Here is a 20,058-nt window from a genome sequence, read left to right as displayed (position 1 = left end):
GGGGCTCTGAAAACGATAGCACTCATCTATTACACACGCTTGATTCATTTGTACAGTAGATCCACCCTGTACATCAGCACTTATATAAATGCAGAATATAACAAAGGCAGATGAGGACTTAAAAAATGTTGAGCAGTCAGGTAATATTGGAAATAAATTAATCACATTCAATACATGCACCTCTCTGCCTATGTGTCTGTTTATGCATGCATAAGAGGAAAGAGGTGAGAAGGCACAAGGAGTATTTTTCTAGGATAAATCCCTCTGATTTATACCCACTACCCAGCTCCTCTCAGTTTGCCAGTGGCATGTTCCAACTGAATCAAACAATAAATATGGTTGACCTGAACCATAATTACCTTCATCATGAAAATGAAAGAAGTTAGTCCATGACTGAGTGCTCAGAAATAAAAGGGGGGTTGACTCCTTTGAAGTGCTTTGCTTTTACAGGCATTCTTCTAGGCACTGAACTGTTTTGCTGTTCCCTCCCCCAAGCGTATCACAATCAATGAGAAGACAGTGGTTTCCAGTGTTCACAGAAGGAGGAAACGTACAAAAATATCCATGGAATCTGTCTTTGTTAAATTAGACTGACTTGATGGAATTTGGCATTCGACATCCACGCAGCATGGAAATCATGCACAATTACAACCAAGTATGTCATTTTTGCAACTTAAAAGCTCCTTGAATTAGACCCTTTCAAAAGAAGAACCTGAGTCTAAACATTTTTGCACAGCTGGATAACCTGGTTGTAGATTGGTCTCCTGCCTTCATATTGCCAATACAACCGTAGTACTGGTTTGTTCGTTCCTAGAAAGCCTGACCTTGAAGTAGGGGTGAGGTCAAGGAAAAAAACATCCTTAAGATCTTGACTGAAAGTATGGAGCTGGGATTTGGAACACCGGCTGTTTGTCCAAAATACACCCCTGTGTTCAAAAAATGAAATTTGGCACTTGACTATGTGTCCTCCTCTGAAGATCTTATCTAGAACTGCTTAAGTTGAGAACACGGCCATGATCTTCATTAAAGTACAAAACTAACTTTTATCAAAGTCTGTGCCTCTAAGTTTACTCCAACATAAATTCATTCAGAATTAAACTCTAACTTTGAATTAGCAGGAGGTGGAGGGGGAATTTTAAGTGGAAAAACAGAACACTGACACACGCCTGCTCGTCCTCAAAACCTTTGTGGAGAGAAAAACATCAAGGAAATTAGCATAAGGTGTCGGCATCCCTATAACAGCATCCTGTGCTTTACTAGCGCTCCTGTTGTGGCTACAGAATCTCGTCCACCATCCATAAAGTCATTACCCATAGCTGTCTTTAATTCCCCTTGCTACATTACATCATAACAAAACAACACTTTGCACAATTTGAGTCCTCCAAAACAGACAAGTCAGGCTCCTGCTGGTTTTCAGCATCTCCTTCAAATCACTTACTTAGCCCTACAGGGCCTGTATCTGCATGCATCAACAGCCAGTCTGCAAGGATTAAACAAGGTCTGCTCCTGAATTTATTTTTTTTTTGCTTATAGAGCTCTGTACAGAGAAATGTGCATCTTTGTGCCTCACATTCAGCCCTCTCACAGCACTTCCCAGCAGCAATGAAAGCCACATGCATGACAGGAACAGAGGGACTTCGCCTAAATGAAGTAGTGTTTTTCATTAGCATTATACTGGCACCAAAACCCACAAATTACAAGAAGAACAAAAGGCAATGTCAAAAGGAGACCACTGAGCATATCAAAGAAAAAAACTAGGATGGCACCATCAAGTCATTGCTTCTTATTAATTGTATGATGTTAATCTGCCCACGGAACATGCATGTTTCAGGTTTTTCCTGGCGCTGAACAGTAGAGACATTACTGTCATTGGAGACTGGTACACCCTTTTGATAGCTAAAAAGAAAAAAAATATATACTGAAGGAGATCCCACAGACAAAACATTGCTTTTTCTCTTCAAGGGAATACAGATTTGTTTTCCTGAGCTATTTCAACACTCAGAGCAGTGTCCTGTGGGTGCAAAGTGCATTGAAAAGCAGTTCAGAGCGTCACCTTCAGATTCATGAGCATTAGGATGCAACTGGAAAAACCTGTACAGACAGCTGTGCCAGGTAAACAGGACCCAGAACCCTTTTAGCAACACTTCTTCCACCTGCCCTCTCTCCTTCTCTTTTCCTGTGGCACATTACAATCGTTTCATTCAGTGTAGGTCTTCAATTTGTTGAGCAACTTGTAAAGGAGTTCGTGGGCTCTAGCATAGAGGGGACTATGCAGCAGACCTTTCTAGAATAATTATCTACCATGTGGTTGCCCATCATTGTTTTCATGAGCCAGATTTCATGAGCCAAGGGGACCTCTTTCTAGAGGGAAGTTGCAATAAGCATGCAGGCTCAGCTTTATTCCACATCACTCTGTTTCAGGTGACTGCCATATAGAGCCAGACATGACAACATCCTCATTGAAACTGTGAAAGAAACAGCCTTTCCTCAAATACAAGAAAACCCTACAGCTTTCTAATGTTTCCAGTGCTGCAGGAGGTGATTAGAAATAATAAGCCAGTCTAGACAAATTCATCTACTTATGTTGCTTTGAGATCAACAATTCCTCTTTTGCCTTTCTGAGTTGTCAGCTTAGCTGCTTGCGTTCAGTGAGGCAACTGAAGTTCAGGTACCCATCAGCCAGCATTTGCATTAGGCCTGAGACAAGACTACTGCTGGTGCTCCAGGAAGATTTTTTGGGGAAAGATGCACCCTACCAACATGCCTGTACTCCAAGAGCAACGCACTTTTCTCCAGTAACTGCTCTAGTGATACGCCAGGTCATACTAACTACCGGGCTCTCTTGTGTAGAGTAGATAAAGCAAGCTGTCGTCTGCTTGCCCAGCTTAGAGATCCCCAAGATGAGCCACGTGAGGTCCTGGTTCAACAAAAACAAAGCCGTACAAAACCTCTCTGCCTGGGTATTCAAAGTGTTAATCAGTCTGAAAAACAAAACCCAAAGCCTGTGTGTTAATTTGCTATTTAAATTGAAAAGTTTTTATTCCATGTCTGCCATGTCTGGCAGAAGGCTGTCCTGGGCGTTACTACAATAAAAAATAATTTGGAAAATAATCCTATTGTTCCAGTCACACCCATGGGAGTTTCATGTGTAGGGAAGTAGGAACATCAAAACTGAGATCTGTTGTGTGATCAGTTTGCCCTTTACAACAGTCAGTTCTGATTCTAGTGCATGTCGGGAGACAGATCAGAGATAGTGAGCTAAGGCGGGAGGATGTCACAATAGCTTTAAGGTTAACAAATTCCTATTTGCACAGCCTAAAACTCTCAAAAATCATCTTTAGTGCAGTAAACTAGCAATAACCTTTACAAACATCCACACCCATGGGTGGTTAGGTGATCACAACTTCCCCTTCCCTGCCTCCCTCTCAAGCCAGTCATTCCCACTGCCCATCTAAATACAGTAATGAATTGTCCTAAAACACCTCCCAGTTATGAGCACTTTCAAAGTGCTTTCCCTGCACGAAGTGGAAGCCTCACTCAAAGCTCCATGCGAATATAACAGCTTGGATGCAGTACTTACAGGCACACAACAATCTGCTATACCAGCAACCTCCTTTTCACCTTTCTCCAGACTCCCACTCTTACACTCTGCTGACTGCATCCATCCAATGCCATAAAAAGTAACTACATAGCATTTGCTGTACATCAGCTCTTCTGCACACAGTAGTCCCAAACCCCTGCTAGCAAACACTCTGTATTGCCTCGTCAAGTTTTAAACTCACTCTTATGCAGATGGTATAGGTTTCATCACACAGAACCCACTGCACTTTCCTATCTGTCTATAGATAGGCCGTACTCTACGCTCTAGCTACCTATTTTCAATTTTAAAGGTTCTTCTGCTTTTAACACATCTTCCTAAGCTTTCACTGGTTTTGGAAGCAGTCTCCATACCTCATTTCTAGCCAAGAACAATTATTTTTATCTCCTTTTAAACCTTGCTGCAATCCAGTTTGTTCATTAGAAAAAAAAAAAACTTAAAAAAAGAAAGCCTTTCTCTTGTGAACAGAAACACTAACACCTTTCTCCGTTATTAAAAAATTCTTGAGCAATCTAAGAAACCGCTTTAGTGCCTTGGTGCTTTGGAAGCCTCTATTTGGAAGGGAGATGGTCTTGAGGGAAGAGATCTACATTTCGGTATCCAGGTGGAAAATGGGTTTGATTTGGCCAAGTAATAACAGCCGAAAAAAACCCTCCATAGCCTGTGCACGCACAGTAGATTCCTTCGGAATGATAACACTGCCTTGAAACATTCCTGAGTACACACATGGGAAACCGGATGGGGAGAAAGCAGCACTGAGCAAGAGAGGGGACAGCAGGAGGTCTGAAGGAGAGATACAGACATTTAGCCAGAAAAATTCCTGCCCTATTCTGTGAGGAATTATAAGCATGGCAAACTCCATTACATGGAGGTTCGAAGGGGGTTTTTGTGTCTTGCTGAAGTTTAAAATTACCTGCCAATGCAAAAGGGCAGGGCAACCTAGCTGTCCCCACCAAAGCAGAGTGGAAAACTCCGCAACAGCACGTTAACCACAAATTTAGTAAGGGAGCAAACTGATGCACACAAGTGATCCAGCCTCCTAAAGAAAGGCTTCCCAGGCATCCCTCACGGTTCTGCTGGGAGTTCGAGTGTCTAGAGTTATTGGTGAGAAGAGTCTCAGTCTACACATGCAAAGAGGCAGCGACTGATACTAGATATACCCGCATCCCATTTTAGATACATACTACTCTCAAAAGCTTGTGGCAAACTCAAGGCAAAGCTATTAAAGACAGATGACCTTTTTTTTTTTTCTCCTCTCCTATTTACACAGATTTCTTCAAAACCAGAACATTCAGAAGACCAAGAGTGATACAAAGAAGAGCACGGAAGATAAAAGTTTGATTAAAACAAGCAATTGTGACCTGAATTTTATTGATGGGTTACAGTAATTCTGTTTTTCTGCTACCTTTGCTGTAGTTTGGGAAGAACAGCATACTGTTGCTTTATTTACTGCAGGCAAACCAGTAAGCCTGTGGTTACTGGGCTGCTCAGCAACAGTCTACAGTTTATTATTATGCTATATGCATATGCAAACAGCCTTCACACACCAAGGCTAAAGCTTGCTTGTGCTTTTTCTCCCTCATACACACATACGTGAGAGTTTTCCTTTATATCTTTCAGTGCAGCTTGGAGAGATTTTTACATGCGGTGTCTCAGCAAAGGATAATGCCAAATACAGCCAACCTTGCAGGCGAAGACAGCAGCTGCCATCACAACAGTGCTCACTTGACCCATTTATAAGAAAGCATATAGGGATGCCATGCACCAGCCAAGTCACTGAACGCATCAGTGCTGAATGTCAAATTAAATCGCTGTGACAGACTCATGTCACATACTTCTTGCAGCAGAAAAAACTTGGTATGAGTTTCAGTTGAAACCACTCTCACATACACAAATCAAAAAGGTTGGTTGAACCTCAGAGCAGGGAGTGACAGAACAGCTACTGAACTGTTTCCCGTTGCTGTTGATATGTCCATGGGAACAGCCTAATCAGTTATCCAATTATTACTGGCAATATCTGAGCCACAAGCCATGTGGGGAGTATGCAATTCCAGTCAAATACTTGTGTGGCGTTTGGTATTGGGTTTTGTGAGGGGGTTTTCTGGTTGTTTGTTTTTTTGTTGTTTGGGTTTTTTTGGGTTTTTTTGTTGTTTTTTTTGTTTTTTAAAAAAAAAAACAAAACCAAAACCAAGAAACAACAAAACACAACCACGCACACCAGAGCTTATGGAGGTGCCCTGCAAAGCAAGCCTTGCTTTCACAGGCCACAGAGGTGCTCAGATACAAATCAATAACTCAGACGTGGGCAGGACAAGATGACTCCCAGGCTCAACCAGGACACCAGCCGAAGCGTCTGATACAAACCAATCTAGTTTCTAGTTGCTTTAAGCGCAAGAGATGAGTTGTGACAAGTCTTACCATTTCCACATTCCCACTTCTCCCCTCTCTTCCCAACCCAGCGCAGACAGATACAGCTTCACCCTTACCTTCCCAAAGGTTATGCAGTGATGCCTCCAAAAGGTACCTGGGAGCTGAAAGTTTACTTTCAGCAAAATTTTATAGTCATTTGTAGAAGCTGCTTTGAAAATCTTGTAGTTCAGCAGCCGATAATTATGTCTGTCAAGCCCCGCCAAGTGGTTAGAGAGCTTGATTGTTTCAAAGGGTATTACCCAAGAAAATGAGTGTGTTGCTGTGGTCCTTGCAATAAATTTCCAATGGGTTTGGTTACAGAGGTCTTGAAGGGGTTTTAGCAGACTTAATTACACTATCAGGACTCCAGTATTTTTCTGGTGCTTGGCAAAATGGGATCCTATTATTTCTGCTTGCAATACACACTCATTCAAAGCTTACCAACAGCTCGACAGCCTAAGAATTCCTGCAACTTCAAAATCCAAAATTTTTGTATCATTTGTGATATACATTAGTGACTTCCAGTAACAGTGGCCCAAGAGACAGCATTTTACTGTGTGATAGTTTAAAGCATTTGGCTTAGTGCTGTACCCTGAAATACACTGCAGGGAGACTGTATATTTTGCTACAGGTTACACTGATTTACAGCAGCATTAAGCCAAGTGCTGTAACATCCTACAGAGCCAATTTGCCTTTTTGCTCTCTGCTATACATCAAATGCTGCATGGGAACGGAGAAAGTTTGCAGCATCACAGCCCAGACCTGCCTTTGCTCAAAGGCTGGTACCGTTTGGTAGCACCCGTTGTTTCTGGCATTTTTGTACTGACCCTGTTGGTCAGTGCTGCTTCTATAGGTGTGTTACACATTCAGCCTCCCCCAGACCTTCCATTGCAGTTAGGGAAAGAAAAGAACCACAGCCTGTGCCATCACCCAACCCTCTGCTGCTGTTCAGTCCAGCCTGTCCTGCTCAGCACCTTCTTCTCTCACCTCTCAGCCTGCCCTCCAAACTAAATCCCCCTCTGCAAAGGTCAGACAAAGACTAACTCCCAAAGACTAACTTCAGTCATCCAGGCTCAGCGAGGTGCATTAAACAGGGAGCACAACGACCTCTATTCTGTAGAAGTGGAAGTTTATATGAGTGCCAAGTATTATCATTCATAGATTTATTATAAACTTCTGCATATATTCATATACAATACTTTGGATTTTGCAGCTTTCCCTCCAAGATCTAACCACACCCTCACAAAATAGTCCCCAGAGCCTTCCCTTACACGAAGGGAAGTATTACTATTCCCATTTTATTTAGGGGAAAGAAATGAGAGAGAGAGAGAACTTGCAAGTCTTGGTTCCCAGACTTTGTGCTGCTCTATAGAATATACACTGAGCATTTAAAGGAATGGTCTTTTTCTTGGGAAAGAGGGTGGAAAACAAAGCCTTATGAATCAGCCAGCTGATAATTAAAAGCAACTTAATCCAGATCACTTTAAGCCGCACATGAGAATCTGAACTCCTCAGATGCTGAATTCCTCTGCCGACCAGAAAAGCCAGGGTCACTTGCCCAGCTGGTCACTATTGTTCTGTCCAATAATGTTCTGGCAGGAATGCATGTTTAACAAAATACAGAGATTAGGCATAGCAAAGAATGCGGCTCCCCCCTCAGTGTTTAGGTTAGTGGGGTTTGCCACATTGAAATATTGAAGCTTAAGCATATCAGATTTTCTCTGTCCTGTACTGCTAGTGCCAGTGACAGACACAAGCTGACAACTCAGCTCTCAGGATCACTGCCATTTTAGCTTTAAATTCATTAAAATCAGCATAAAAAGTTCACCTCAAAGCTGCAGTGATCATTAATTGAATTAAATCAGTGTTTTCTTGAGGATGTAGAGTACCGAGTGAGAAAGGCTCTCTGTACCTCCCATGTGCCAGAAACTCCCGAAGGACAAAATTTAAACCAAGCGAGAGATGCAAAGGACCAGATTTCGAGAGTCTTGCAACAGAGTATCTTAGCTTCAAATGTCTTAGTATAGCCTCAATTTCCAAAAGGAAATCTAGCATCCAGTGACTGAATACAGCATTAAAATGGCAATGACCTTCCTAATATCCGACTTGGCTCCTGACAGTTCAAAACCAGAATCTTTAGCTCAATTTACAACATGGCACGCAAGACTAGAGGCAGATGCAAGAATGTCGCAAGAACAAGTCATACAGATGATCTCACAGAGATCTTCACAGATCTTGCAGGAACACAGCTTTTACCAAGTCAGATGCCATGCACAAAGCCACACAGGACTAAGAATTTTTCCAATAGGTTTGCAAAGGATATAGTCCTTGGAGAACTGTGTAAGGAGGTTACAAATAGCCTGCTTAGACCTCAAAGTTACTGGCTTATATTTAGAGATACAAACAATTCATAAATTCCCCTGGAGGGGGTATGGTAGCTCACACTGTGTGAAGTGTGGTTTATAGGTAGGAAGCATCTAAAATCCTGTTACTGTAGCAGTCTCTCCTCTCTTCTCCCTTCACAGAAAGCTGAAAAATAACTTTGTCACAGCCACACAGTAAATCTGGAACAGGTACAGCTGAGATACAGAGCTGCCGACAGCCAGGGCTAGGTATTTTCTTCTAGGAGAGCCTTTTTTAGTCACCCTAGCACAGCAACAGAAACCTTATTCTAGCTGCTATCACTTTGATTGCCACCTGAAAATGCAAACAACTCAAAGTCTGTACAAGATACAGTGATGAGACAAGCAGACAGACATCCTGCATTGAGCAGGGCAGCAGAAACCAGACCAGTTCTGCAGAAGAAGGAATAGGCAAGAAGAAAGCCAGGAAGCCAAGCAACCTGAGGCAGGAAGAAGAGAAGTGGCATCAGATTAAAAAAAAAAAAAGTCTTTTTCTTTAGGGAAAACACAAGTAGAATCTCCCTTGGGTTGGAGTGTTAAATTCACGTCAACCCTCCTTAACACACAAGCACACTGGAGAGCTGTTGGTAGAGCTGTCACCCATTGCTGCCTCAAATGAGGATTTGAAAAAGCTCCCTGTGCTCTGCTGTGTTTACAGCAATAATGAGAGCCTGGAGGAAGGGGTTAGAAACATCTGAGTTTAATAAGGGCTAAGCAGCACACAGCAAAAAAGAAATGTCTGCCCTTCCGTTCAGGGCTACCACACCCCACCAAGCACCGCAGCATCAGGCCAATGGGAGACTCAGCACGGAGACGTTATGTCATCCCAACCGCCGCAGCAGCCCATCTGCCCCAAGCCTTCTCACGATGAGAAGAAGCATTTCAAACCAAGCTGAGAGCTCCCAGCACCACGCTTTTGAACGGCTAAATAAGCAAAGTCCTGTGGGGAAAAAGCAGATGTTGACTGACCCCGGGCACAAAACAAGCCAAGGACAGAAGGGAAATTTTTGTGCAGTGTCTTAACTGAGAAACTCCGTCTCACAAGGTCATCACAACAGGGCAGAAGGAGTATTTAGCTCATTTAGCACCTATGCTGCTGCCTTTTCTTAGTCCTAAACAGCTCTAACATCCAATGTGCACAGGGTAAGGACCATCCTATTCCGGTTTCTCACACAGAACAGAAGACCAGTAACTCCTGTACTCAGGTCCTGCAATTGCATTTGCTGCACCCCTTTCCTCACTTCTGCAGGGTACCCCCAAAACTGTCCTTACATGAAACAGGTGTCTTCCATAAAACATCTTTGCCTACACTGCCTTTATGAGGCACTCTCTTCCCACCATTGAGAAGTGGAAAGCAGGAATCAAGAGTCTTGTCCACCTGCAAAGTCAAAACCAACTTCCCTTTAGAGCGCATATACACACACAAAAAAAGGAAGGGGGGGCACCCAGAAGAAACAGGACTGGACTCAGTACATCTTGGTTACATGACCATGTCCAGGAGGATATTCCCTTGCCTCATGATTTCATTGCACTGGCATTTCTGAGATGTTCTTCGTGAGCAAATGCCTATATCTAGGGCAAATGCTGCAAAGAACATCACTTCCACCCAGTTCCCAGGGGCAGAAAAAGTTGTAACCAATTAAAAAGACATCTGACTACATAACCTGGTGTCAAGATTGGACATGAATAGATGCATTTCTATGTAGAGGTACCTCACATTAACTTTAAAGTTTTGACTGATGGTTTGTTTGCTCAGCACAAAGGAAAGTAGCTGGATAATGACAGCCTTACTCAGCTCTCATAGGGCAGACAGGAGACACACAGCAGACCACAGAGAAGTGAAAGGAAGAGTCCTACATAAGAGAAGCTCACAGATAAACATGTCCAGAGAAGGGCCACGAGGATGATCAGAGGGCTGGAGCACCTCTCCTATGAGGACAGACTGAGAGAGTTGGGGTTATTCAGTCTGGAGAAAAGAAGGCTCTGAGGAGACCTTATAGCGGCCTACCAGTATCTTAAGGGGGCCTACAAGAAAGCTGGGGAGGGACTTTTTAGGATGTCGGGTAATGGTAGGACTAGAGGGAATGGATTAAAACCAGAGATGGGACAATTCAGACTGGACGTTAGGAAGAAGTTCTTCACCGTGAGGGTGGTGAAACACTGGAACAGGTTGCTCAGAGAGGGGGTGGAAGCCCCATCCCTGGAAGCTTTTAAGGCCAGGCTGGACAGGGCTCTGAGCAACCTGATCTAGTGGGAGACGTCCCTGCCTATGGCAGGGGGGTTGGAACTAGATGATCTTTAAGGTCCCTTGCAACCCTAACAATTCTATGATTCTATGATACCTTCTCGTCTCAGCTTCAAAATCAGCTACTATGATTTTAAGTGGCAGATTCTCTATTCCAGATAGAACACATAGATATGGAAGAGGAGACTGATCTGTCCCAAACATGAAACATTATGAAGCTGCCTTCAGTAGCATCCATTGTGTGGGCCTCCGGGTGGAAGCCATTTCTAAACAGTTTTATCCTTCACCAAAGCTATGATTTCCCTGCCTTGGAAGCTGAAAAGGATTCTCAAACCTGAAATAGCTTCCTATTTGTTGGTCCTCTCAAAAAGCTCCAAATATTTTCAAATAGCCAGGCCTTAACATTACAGGCTACACTTCCACCCAAGCACACTCTTTACTTGTACATCTGCTTGTTTCCAAGAGAAGGAAAAAATTAAACTTGTCAAAACCAGCCAAAACATCTAAACCATGTTATTCCATGCAATAAATTGCCAGTCAACAAATAATTGTTTCTTCCTAAAAAGGAGATAAGGAACAAAACCAACAAGAAACAATATCACAGTTCCCACCCTTGTTCTTTTCTGTAGCAGTATTAAGGACTGTAATTCAGATCAACGCCACACTGTGATAAATACACCAAGCAGGAGCTTCAGTGTTATTCAAGGATATAAAAAGTTGAAAAATTGCAGGACAGTAACCCAATTACTTATGCCCCATTATGCTTTTCTTAACTTCTGCAGCTATGATCCTTAATAGAGTCCCTGTGATATCTAAACTGGCACAGACTAGCTTTATGCTCAAGGCCTCAAAATAAACATTATGCCTCAGTGAAAGTAAATTTAAGCACTGTCTACATCTCTCTAGTTAAAAGTGAGTTGAGAGTTTTGAGCATATTGCAGAAATGAGGTTGGATGAATTTTAGTATTACCCTGCAGGAGGTGTAGTCTATGCTTTACAAAACAATAATGTTTCCAGACATGCTGGAGGTCTAATGCAAGAAAGAGCATGAGTAGCTGGTCCATTATTCTAATCCAGCAGACCTAAGTCACTCTGTGCTTTCAGTCCTTTCATCAGTACCTCAAAGTCATTCTTCATTTTCCCCCCTTTATCAATACACAGCCCAATAAAACAAAGATGTGAGTAAATATTCTATGATCCAAGTGTCACAGAACTGCTCCCCGAGCAAAGACGTGAAGTTTTTAGCCTGACATGTTTCGACTAGGGTTTTAGCATACTAACAAGCTCAGCTTTGAGAAAATGAACAAATAAGGGTTATTGAAAGAGACACATTCGTTAATTTATCCAAGGGGAGCACAAGTTCACTGTCACCCATTGCTTTGCCTCTCTGCTCCCTTTTCCTTCCTAGAATTGGTAAATGAAACCTACATGAGAGGAAATTATTCACACAAGCATCTGGAAAGGCAAGACAGTAGGAGATTTCCTAAACAAATACAATTTACTGCAGTAACTACAGTCACGTCTGGTATTTCAAAGCCATTCCAATGTTGCTAGGTCCTCACACTACCATTGGCTTCGCTGTTTTAATTGCATTGTGAAGCCATAGCACTGAACCCAAGTCAGATGAAGATCATATGGCTGTAGAGTCCAGGAAACAAACACCGGATAGTTCAAGGGTTTGATGATGAGCTTAAGACCTTCTGACCTCTTGGTTACCTGGGTAGGGCACTTCAAAGGTGAATTAGCACAGAGGACTCAGCGCAACACAAATCCCAGTTTGTTTGCTTGACGTCCTCACACAGTCCATAGCAAACCAAAGAAAACCAGAGACCTCAGGCAATGAACAGAGTATTAGGCGATGGAGGGAATGACTCAGAAGGCAAGGTCCTGTCAGTAAATGGAAAAAGAACAACACTTCTCCAATATGTACAGTTTTATATTCCACACCCGCTTAAAAGCCACAAGCGGTTCAGAATTTGGGGCTGACATCAGGTTCAAATCATCTTTCTCTGGTAAAGAGGGAATTAAGAGACGACCATCAGGAGAACTCCAGATATGTTCTGAAAGCACTCTGACAGACTGCATAAATCAGGATGTCCATTTATAGATCACCTTTTAGTATCAAGAACAGGCTTCTATCACACCCTTACTTAAAAGTACTAAAACCTCACCTAAGAGGTTGGAGGTTGTTACATTACAGTGCAGTGGGCTGGGGAGGGGAAATTCCATCCTAGCAAACGGGTAGCTGTAGGACCAGGCACAATGCAGGCAGCTTATCTTGAAAAGAGCAGATCTACCTATAACAAGTCCACCCAGACATCTTGATCTTCAAAACCAGCCATTCAAGTAACCTATTAGGAGACTGCTAGCTTCAAGGAACAATTGACAACATATTTCAAGCATCACCTAAACATCTGAAAGCATCAACACTTCAGACTTTTCAGAGGGGGAGAGTAAGACAAGCTACAGTACAGGGAAGCTGATGTCAGTTTAAATATCTTTCCCACATCAAAGCTGCATATAGAGCATGTTTAATTGTTCCACTGAATCCATGGCAAAGTGATTTGCCCTCCGACACAGCGTGAACCATCGTAGAGGCGCAACTGGAACCCAGATCTCACTCTCTTGAGCTGTGCTCTGAGGCGCATATGTACATGTGGCAACAAGAAATAGATGAAGCCACCTGGCTTTCCATATTGAAGCCTCTGCCTCTAGCAACCAAAAGATGCACTTATAGATTTCAATTGACTGATATTACTTTCCGTTCCATATCCACCCTTGAGAAACATCACTGCTGTAGCAAGCACTAGTGTGGTGTATGAAGGCACGGACTCCGGCTTTGATGAGCATGAAATCATTTATTGCTTCTCAGGCCTTGGCTTTTATACTCAAGCTCTAAAACTTTCCATGCACCTGCTAGGCAAGTAAACACGTATTTCAGATCACTGACCCAGTCCCCTTATTCAGTTCCCACCAAGATAAGCACGTGAAGCTGTTTTCTTGTTCCATGTTTATGTTGAACCAGTTCCTCTTTGTTCCACCCATATCGATATCTGCATTCCTGTTTTTGTGTGCTCTGCTCACTGTGTCCTTCACCGTACGCAGGCCTCTGCTCATAGATCTGCCACACACTAGAATTTACTATGCAACCAAACTGATTTGTAATTACCAATATAGTCTGGAAAAGAACACCTACTTGGACAGTCCTGTTCATTCACAGAAAGATATTTTTAGGCTGAGCTGTAAGTGTTTTGAAGGTCTATCTGTCACAGTTGGACTTTGCATCCATGCCAGATGATTTTTGTGACGCCACTGTAAAGCTAGCCGTAAGAAAGAGTTACCATCCTACATTGCTCTCCAGTTCATGTTTGGGGGTTTTCTTTCAGCTACTTCCACCTCACATCCAAAGAGGTTTCCAGTCTAAAGACTGTATCTAGTCTCAGAAGTTTCTAACTCCCACACTTGAGTTCACAAGGACTTGATGCACGATTAATTTGAAACTACAGGAAAATAGGATGAGACGTTAAGCTGGGAGAACACCAATTCCAAAGACAAGTAACACAGATGCAGGCGTTCTTTGAGAACCAAGCTACTTCCAGCATGGGAAAAAGCTTCCCTTAACTCAGTTAGCAAGGCTTCTCATGTCCAAGTCAGGAGGACAACGGTTTCTGTTTGGCAGACAGTCCCTCCATTCTTATGCTTTGTGTAAGACCCACTTCCCCTTCTCATTGCCTTAATGCAGTAGCAAGTTAGAAATGCATGCGCTGAATGTGAATTTCAAACAAAATAGGGAGGCCGCTACAATCTATACACTGACAACAAACACCACTGCTTGGGTTTCAGTCATTATTATTTGCACGTCTGTTACAGAAGTTCAAAGTAATTCAAGCACATGGAAAGACAGACTGCAAGTGTCTTTGGTCCAATAACCAAGATCTGTCAACTGAAGCCAAACAGAAGCTAGAATTTTCAGTTTAAAGAAGGAAACAAAGCAAGCAACATTCCACCAGAACAAGTATTCCACAATTTCATTTTGGAAGATGTGAATAATTTTTTTTTCTCTTCCAAATTTCCACCCACCACCAAGGTTTTTATACTGCCCAGGGCCTTAGTTGTTTTGGCAGGAAAAAATGGTCAGCAGTCCTCAGAGCCTCAGAAGCCCATCTCTGAGACAGCCTGCAACCTAGATACCAAGAACTATATCAGCTATTGAGTTTTGAATGGGTTTCTAGCTGGAAGACAAAAGATCCCAGCAACTTTTCCCCACACACACTTAGAGAAATACAACTTTTATGACAAGCTAATTTAAAAAAAAAAAAAAAAAAAGATAGCAGATTCCCAAACAGCTCTATCATGTCTTCACTTGCTGATCAAGGACAGAAAAAGACAACTGGAGGTTGTGTCTTCTATCAAGGAAGCATATCAGCTGTAGACCATCACATCAGTATGTGCTTCAACGTATCAGAACCTGGAGCTGCAGCAGTAATTTTCAAGGGTCTGGCCTGCTTATACTTGGCTGGTGGTACCCAGGAAAAGCAACAGAAGTAACTGGACAAAGCACCCACGGGTAAGGTTACAGAAGAGAAAGCGAGAATGGCCACATAGTGTCATTAATGGTAATCACCTACCCACCATCCTGCATCCTCCACAGCCTCTTCAGGGCAGAGGCCAGAAGCCAGCAAGCTCTGCTGTGACAGAGCTGCTATCGCTTCACATAACTCAGGTGCTACTAAGATCCCCTGTTTAGATGGCAAAAGGGACACTGAACAATGTAAACAGCAGTTTACACCAATCTGTTTTAGTCGCCTGAGAAAAGGCTTCACACTCACATAGATCAATGTCAGACTTTAGAACAAAAAGCCTCATTCTTATCCAGGACCATATTAAATCCAGAAAAGCACAGCTATCCCAACCTGAAGCTGCACCCTGCAGGAGGCTCCCCCCAAAGGTCCAACATTGTGTCTGGTTAAAGTTTTCCCACACAGATTTTCCCATCAGAAAGTGAAGCTGTTAGACATTTGCCAACAACAGAACTCCACCACTCAAGGGGAAATTAAAGCATACAAAGATTGCTTCAACGTGTGATATTTGACTAAGCACTTGAGTTTTTATTTCTAAATATCCACCAGTGATTTTTCCCTCCCTTCAATTTCTTATTTCCCCCTCTGCTTTAAGCTAGAATGGGAGATTCTCACATGGCAAAGTTCCATTGGACAAAAAAAAAAAAAAAAAAGAAAAAATATACCAACTTTCCCAACATCATTGTTTAAAATCGGCTTTAGATGGCTTTATACAATACTTTATAGACTTGGAGAGGGACATGTTCCCCTGACAAGGCATCAGCTATCCAAACAACTGAGGCATGGGAAAATCATGCAAGAGTGTGAATTGGGGAAGGTCTTTGGTGAGCAGAGATACAGTCTGCACTCATGTAAGCGTGGTAGCTCTGAACAAAGATCTGCAGGCTAATAGATATGTAAGACAAATGACATGTGGTTCTCATTGCAGCTCAAGCTTTGGGAAGGGGGTACCTTGGAACAGATCCATCTGGGATAGGTTTATCCCATTACTCTCCTATAATTTTCTGCCATTTCAAACCCTTTGACAGTTACTGTAGTTTAACATCACACCCCCTACAGACTGAGGCCTGTTTGACAGGCCAGCAAACAAAACCACCCCCACTTGGAGATGAAATATGCACCATATGTGAGAACCGTGCAAGGCACAAGGCTAGCGCCCACTCTTGTATTTGTGTGACACGCCGATGTAAATCTGCTGTGTAGATGCCTTATCTCAATTCCTAGCCTAAATAAGTGGTGCTAACCTAAGCCTCCTCCACAGCAGCATAACACATGCATACTAGGTATTAGCAAGGGGAGGAGGAAAAGAGGTAGAGACAGGATGGACGAGCCCTGAATATTAAATTCCCAAGTCCCCATTTAAGGGAATTTCAGGGAAAAAAAAAAAAAAAGTGAAATTCAAGAACAACTGGAATCAGGTTAAGCCACTCTCTTGCTTTATACAGTGCGGCTTATTCATCTGAACAGCTGTTTCACCTCTAGAGAAATACCCAGTGAAAACAGAGGGGAGGGGGAGAAACCTAAATTGTTTGCTCTACTGAAGCAGCAAGATACAGTAAATCAAAACTGATTTACATTAAGTTAATAAGAAATTGGTTGGGGGGTGGGGGAAGAAGAGTGGGAGGTTTGGTTTTAAACAGCTATTTGAAAGCTGCAGCTCTTGAACAGACATCTGTAATTAAGGTCTTTCCTTTGTCGAGCTGAACAAGTTTTTCCTCGCAGCCGAGGGCTATAACAGTTCCCTCTGCCGGCATCACCCGTGTCCAGGTCCAGGAGGTTTTACGGCTCTGGCTGCGCAGGGACGCGCTGCCCCCCGGACCCGGCAAAGCCGCCTTCCCCTCCCCGACGGACTGGGGAGGCAAGAAGGGGAGAGTCTGGGGGGCTTCATTTGCAAAAGTTCAGCTCCTTGATTCCCTAGTTGCTCGCTGCCCCAGGTAAGGGGGCTGCTGCGGGCAGGTAGGGAGCCTCACCCACCCCCTTTCGGATGGGGGCAGCCCAGCCCGGCTCCCCGAGGGCCAGCAGCCCAGCAAGCCCCTCGCAGCCTCCGCGAGCACTACTGCCCGCGGTTTTGCCGTGCCCATCGCTCCCCCGGGGAGCCACCGGCGGGGCCCAGCCTCCTCGCTGGGGAGGCGGACCCAGTCTTACTCACCGGCGACTGGCGAAGCCGCTGCCCGGCGAGCCCGAGCTCTGTTCTGGGTAGTTGTGCTGCAGGGTTGATGCTGGGAATTGATAGAGGAAGCCAGTCCCTAGTGCACATCCATGCAGGCAGCAGCACCAGGACAAGAAAAGAGCGAACTGCATTTTTGCAAGAAGAGGGTTTTCCTCCCGCCTCCCCCGTTTCCTCTCACACGGCACGGCAGGCGCGGGGCCCCACCGTGCCTCCCCCGGCCGGGGTCACAACGGGATCCCACGGCTCGGAGGTGTCCCCGGGACCGGGGAACACGGGGCAGGGGTGCCCGGGACACAGGGACCGCTGCTCCGGCTCACAAAGGGAAGCCCCGTCCCTCGGCAAGCCGAGCCCCGGCGGCGGCGGCTGCTGCCCGCGCAGGGGGTCCGGGGCCAGCGCGGCTCTTTGCGCCCAGGGCGCACACTCAGCCCCCGGATGCCTTTTCAAATTTGGCGAGGTTGGTCCGACTCCGTCAAAGGGGGCGTGGGGTTTCGGCGTTAACCCTTGCCAGGCCTCGCAGCAGACCCCGCTGTGAAGGGGCTCCCCGTCGGTGGAGGCGGCTGGGCACCCCGGGGCCCTGGGCCGGGCCGGGGGAGGCGAGACGCGGCCTTGCATGGGCACGAAACCCAGCGAGGCAGCACGCTGACACCCGCGCAGAGCTGGCAACGTCACCACGGGAAGCCCCTGCTCATCAGCAGCTTGGGGTCCAGCTACCCCATCAGCAGGCAGTTCTGGCAGCATGCCTGGGGTGCCTGCACCCCAATCCCAAACCATCACTGACACAGATCGCCAGGCCCTGTGTCTGCCTGATCAACTGAGAGACAGTTCCAAGGGAACCCACTGCACTTCAGCAGTGAACCCCAAACACCCAAAATGCCATGTCTGCACTGTAGAAGTTACACAGATAAAGTAGGAGGTAAATAATTTTTAAGATGCTTCATTCACAAGGTAACTAGTGAAAAAAAAGCAATCCCTGCTTCAGAATGTGCATCCTGCTCATTTTGGCATCACGCATAAGTACTCAGGATGGCCCTGAGCTTGAAGAATTGCACAGTCAAGCCCAGCCACAGACAGGAGGAATGTTTTTGCAGTCCTGGAAGGAGGCGGGTGTTTTGCAAAGACAGTACCCTGAGAAGGAAGCCAGCAGCAAGGCTCCCTCTCTCTACAGCAGCTGAATTTGAGTTTAAAGCCCTTGTATATCACCCATTTGGTGACAGCGTCACAGACCCTGTTTGCTGGCCTTTCAGTGTCCCCTTCCCAGCTCTGGAGGAACCTGGGCTGTTGCAGCTTACTGACTCAGCAAGCAACTCAACCAAACACCACAAGGCGGGATTTAATTTTTAAGATAAGATGACACAACTGTGTCACCCTGCTTTTACCCTCAGATCCTGCAAGCTCACAGTACCCTCCCTGCACCTTTGCTGTTTGTGCGGCCATCCAAAGACAGCCCTGATTTATCACCAAAAGCAAATCTTGCTGGGGTATCCTTGGAGCCTGGGGCTTCCCGGGGGGGCTCTGGAAAGGCGGAGACCTGTTCCCCCCCAGGAGCAACACAATGCCTGCGAGATTCTGCAGCTGGAAAACAATTCCTACATGATACCAGAAAAATGGCTGAGTTCATCCCCCACCCCCTGGTGAGAACTTACCCTCCCCCACGGTGCCCACCTCCAGAGCCTGCACACAGAGATAAATAGCCCCTGGCTGGAGCCTGTAACCAGACAAGTTTAGACTGCAAATGAGGCACCAGGTTTTTAAACAGCCGCTGTCATTAATCACTGGAGCAAATCACACAAGGAGGCAGGGGTGCAGGCTGCACCACAGCTCAGCCTCCCTGGGGTTGCCCCACGGCTGCCCTCAGGGTGTCCCGGACCCACGGCTAGAGCAGGCAATGGATCAGCACTCTCTGGGCTCAAAGGGAGCTCAAAAGGTCTGGTCCAACAGCACTGAGCTGCCAAACCCGCTCAGAAACAGCTGCTATTTATTTACAAAAAGGCCTCAGTGCCTGGAACTGAGACATAACAGGGCCCTCTGTCCCCAGCCTTAGCCTAGGTCAGCCTGAGCACCCTTCCCTTCAGTGTCCCCTCACCCTCAGCAAGGAGAATTTCTTCCAATCTCATCTCCCAGCCCCAAAAACACACACCGCTCCCAACAACTCACCCTAAGATGTTCAGCCACTCAGCCATTTTGCTCAAAGTCAGTCCTCAGGAAACCTCCTCTGCTCGGCCTGACAGGGTAACAAAAAAAAAAAAGAGGCTTACTCTCCAGTCTCCCCTCTCAGTAGGGCTACAAACTGCCTCAAATGCATCTATCTCCTGGGAAAGTAGTCAGAAGCTGCAGCATACCCAAAACACTGGACAGGTCTCTGAAACTCCCCTGGCCTTTAATCTGAGTGATCATCCTCAGCTGTGTGTGCACAGCTAAACGGGGTGCAGCTGGACGCCCCGCCCCTGCCAATTTTATGCCAGCTCTAGGCTGTGTGCTGAGGGCCTGGTTCAGCCTGTTATCCCAAACGTACTAAGTTCTCTCTCCTGACAAGCTGGGATAGATAATTTATCAGTATTTAACAACACTAAACAGCACCAGTAGCTTTCTGACCTATTCTCCTGGCTTAGGTTAGCCCCTTCAGAAGCTCTTTGCAGTCTTCAAGTCTTAACTGT

The 20,058-nt window shown here is 45.1% G+C and overlaps 1 protein-coding gene across 10 annotated transcripts in view; it reads right to left on the bottom strand.

The window, feature by feature from the left end:
- COL26A1 (collagen type XXVI alpha 1 chain) overlaps nucleotides 1-19,671 on the bottom strand; it is a 181,560-nt gene extending 161,889 nt beyond the window's left edge. For 5 of the 10 annotated variants that reach the window (XM_074595056.1, XM_074595058.1, XM_074595060.1 and 2 more), the window contains exon 1: nucleotides 17,384-17,797. In XM_074595056.1, coding sequence (XP_074451157.1) covers nucleotides 17,384-17,535 — 152 coding nt within the window. In that variant the 5' untranslated portion in view covers nucleotides 17,536-17,797. Of the gene's footprint in view, nucleotides 1-17,383; nucleotides 17,835-19,558 lie in introns of those variants that run through there. The other 5 variants (XM_074595064.1, XM_074595065.1, XM_074595057.1 and 2 more) reach the window with 3 other exon arrangements.
- Between the last annotated feature and the right edge of the window lie 387 nt (nucleotides 19,672-20,058).

This window comes from Larus michahellis, chromosome 7 (genome assembly GCF_964199755.1).
Source record: "Larus michahellis chromosome 7, bLarMic1.1, whole genome shotgun sequence".
In the NCBI taxonomy this organism is placed as follows: Eukaryota; Metazoa; Chordata; class Aves; order Charadriiformes; family Laridae; genus Larus; species Larus michahellis.
The sequence above is the reverse complement of the archived record's forward strand: the minus strand, read 5'-3'. Positions and strand labels throughout refer to the sequence as shown.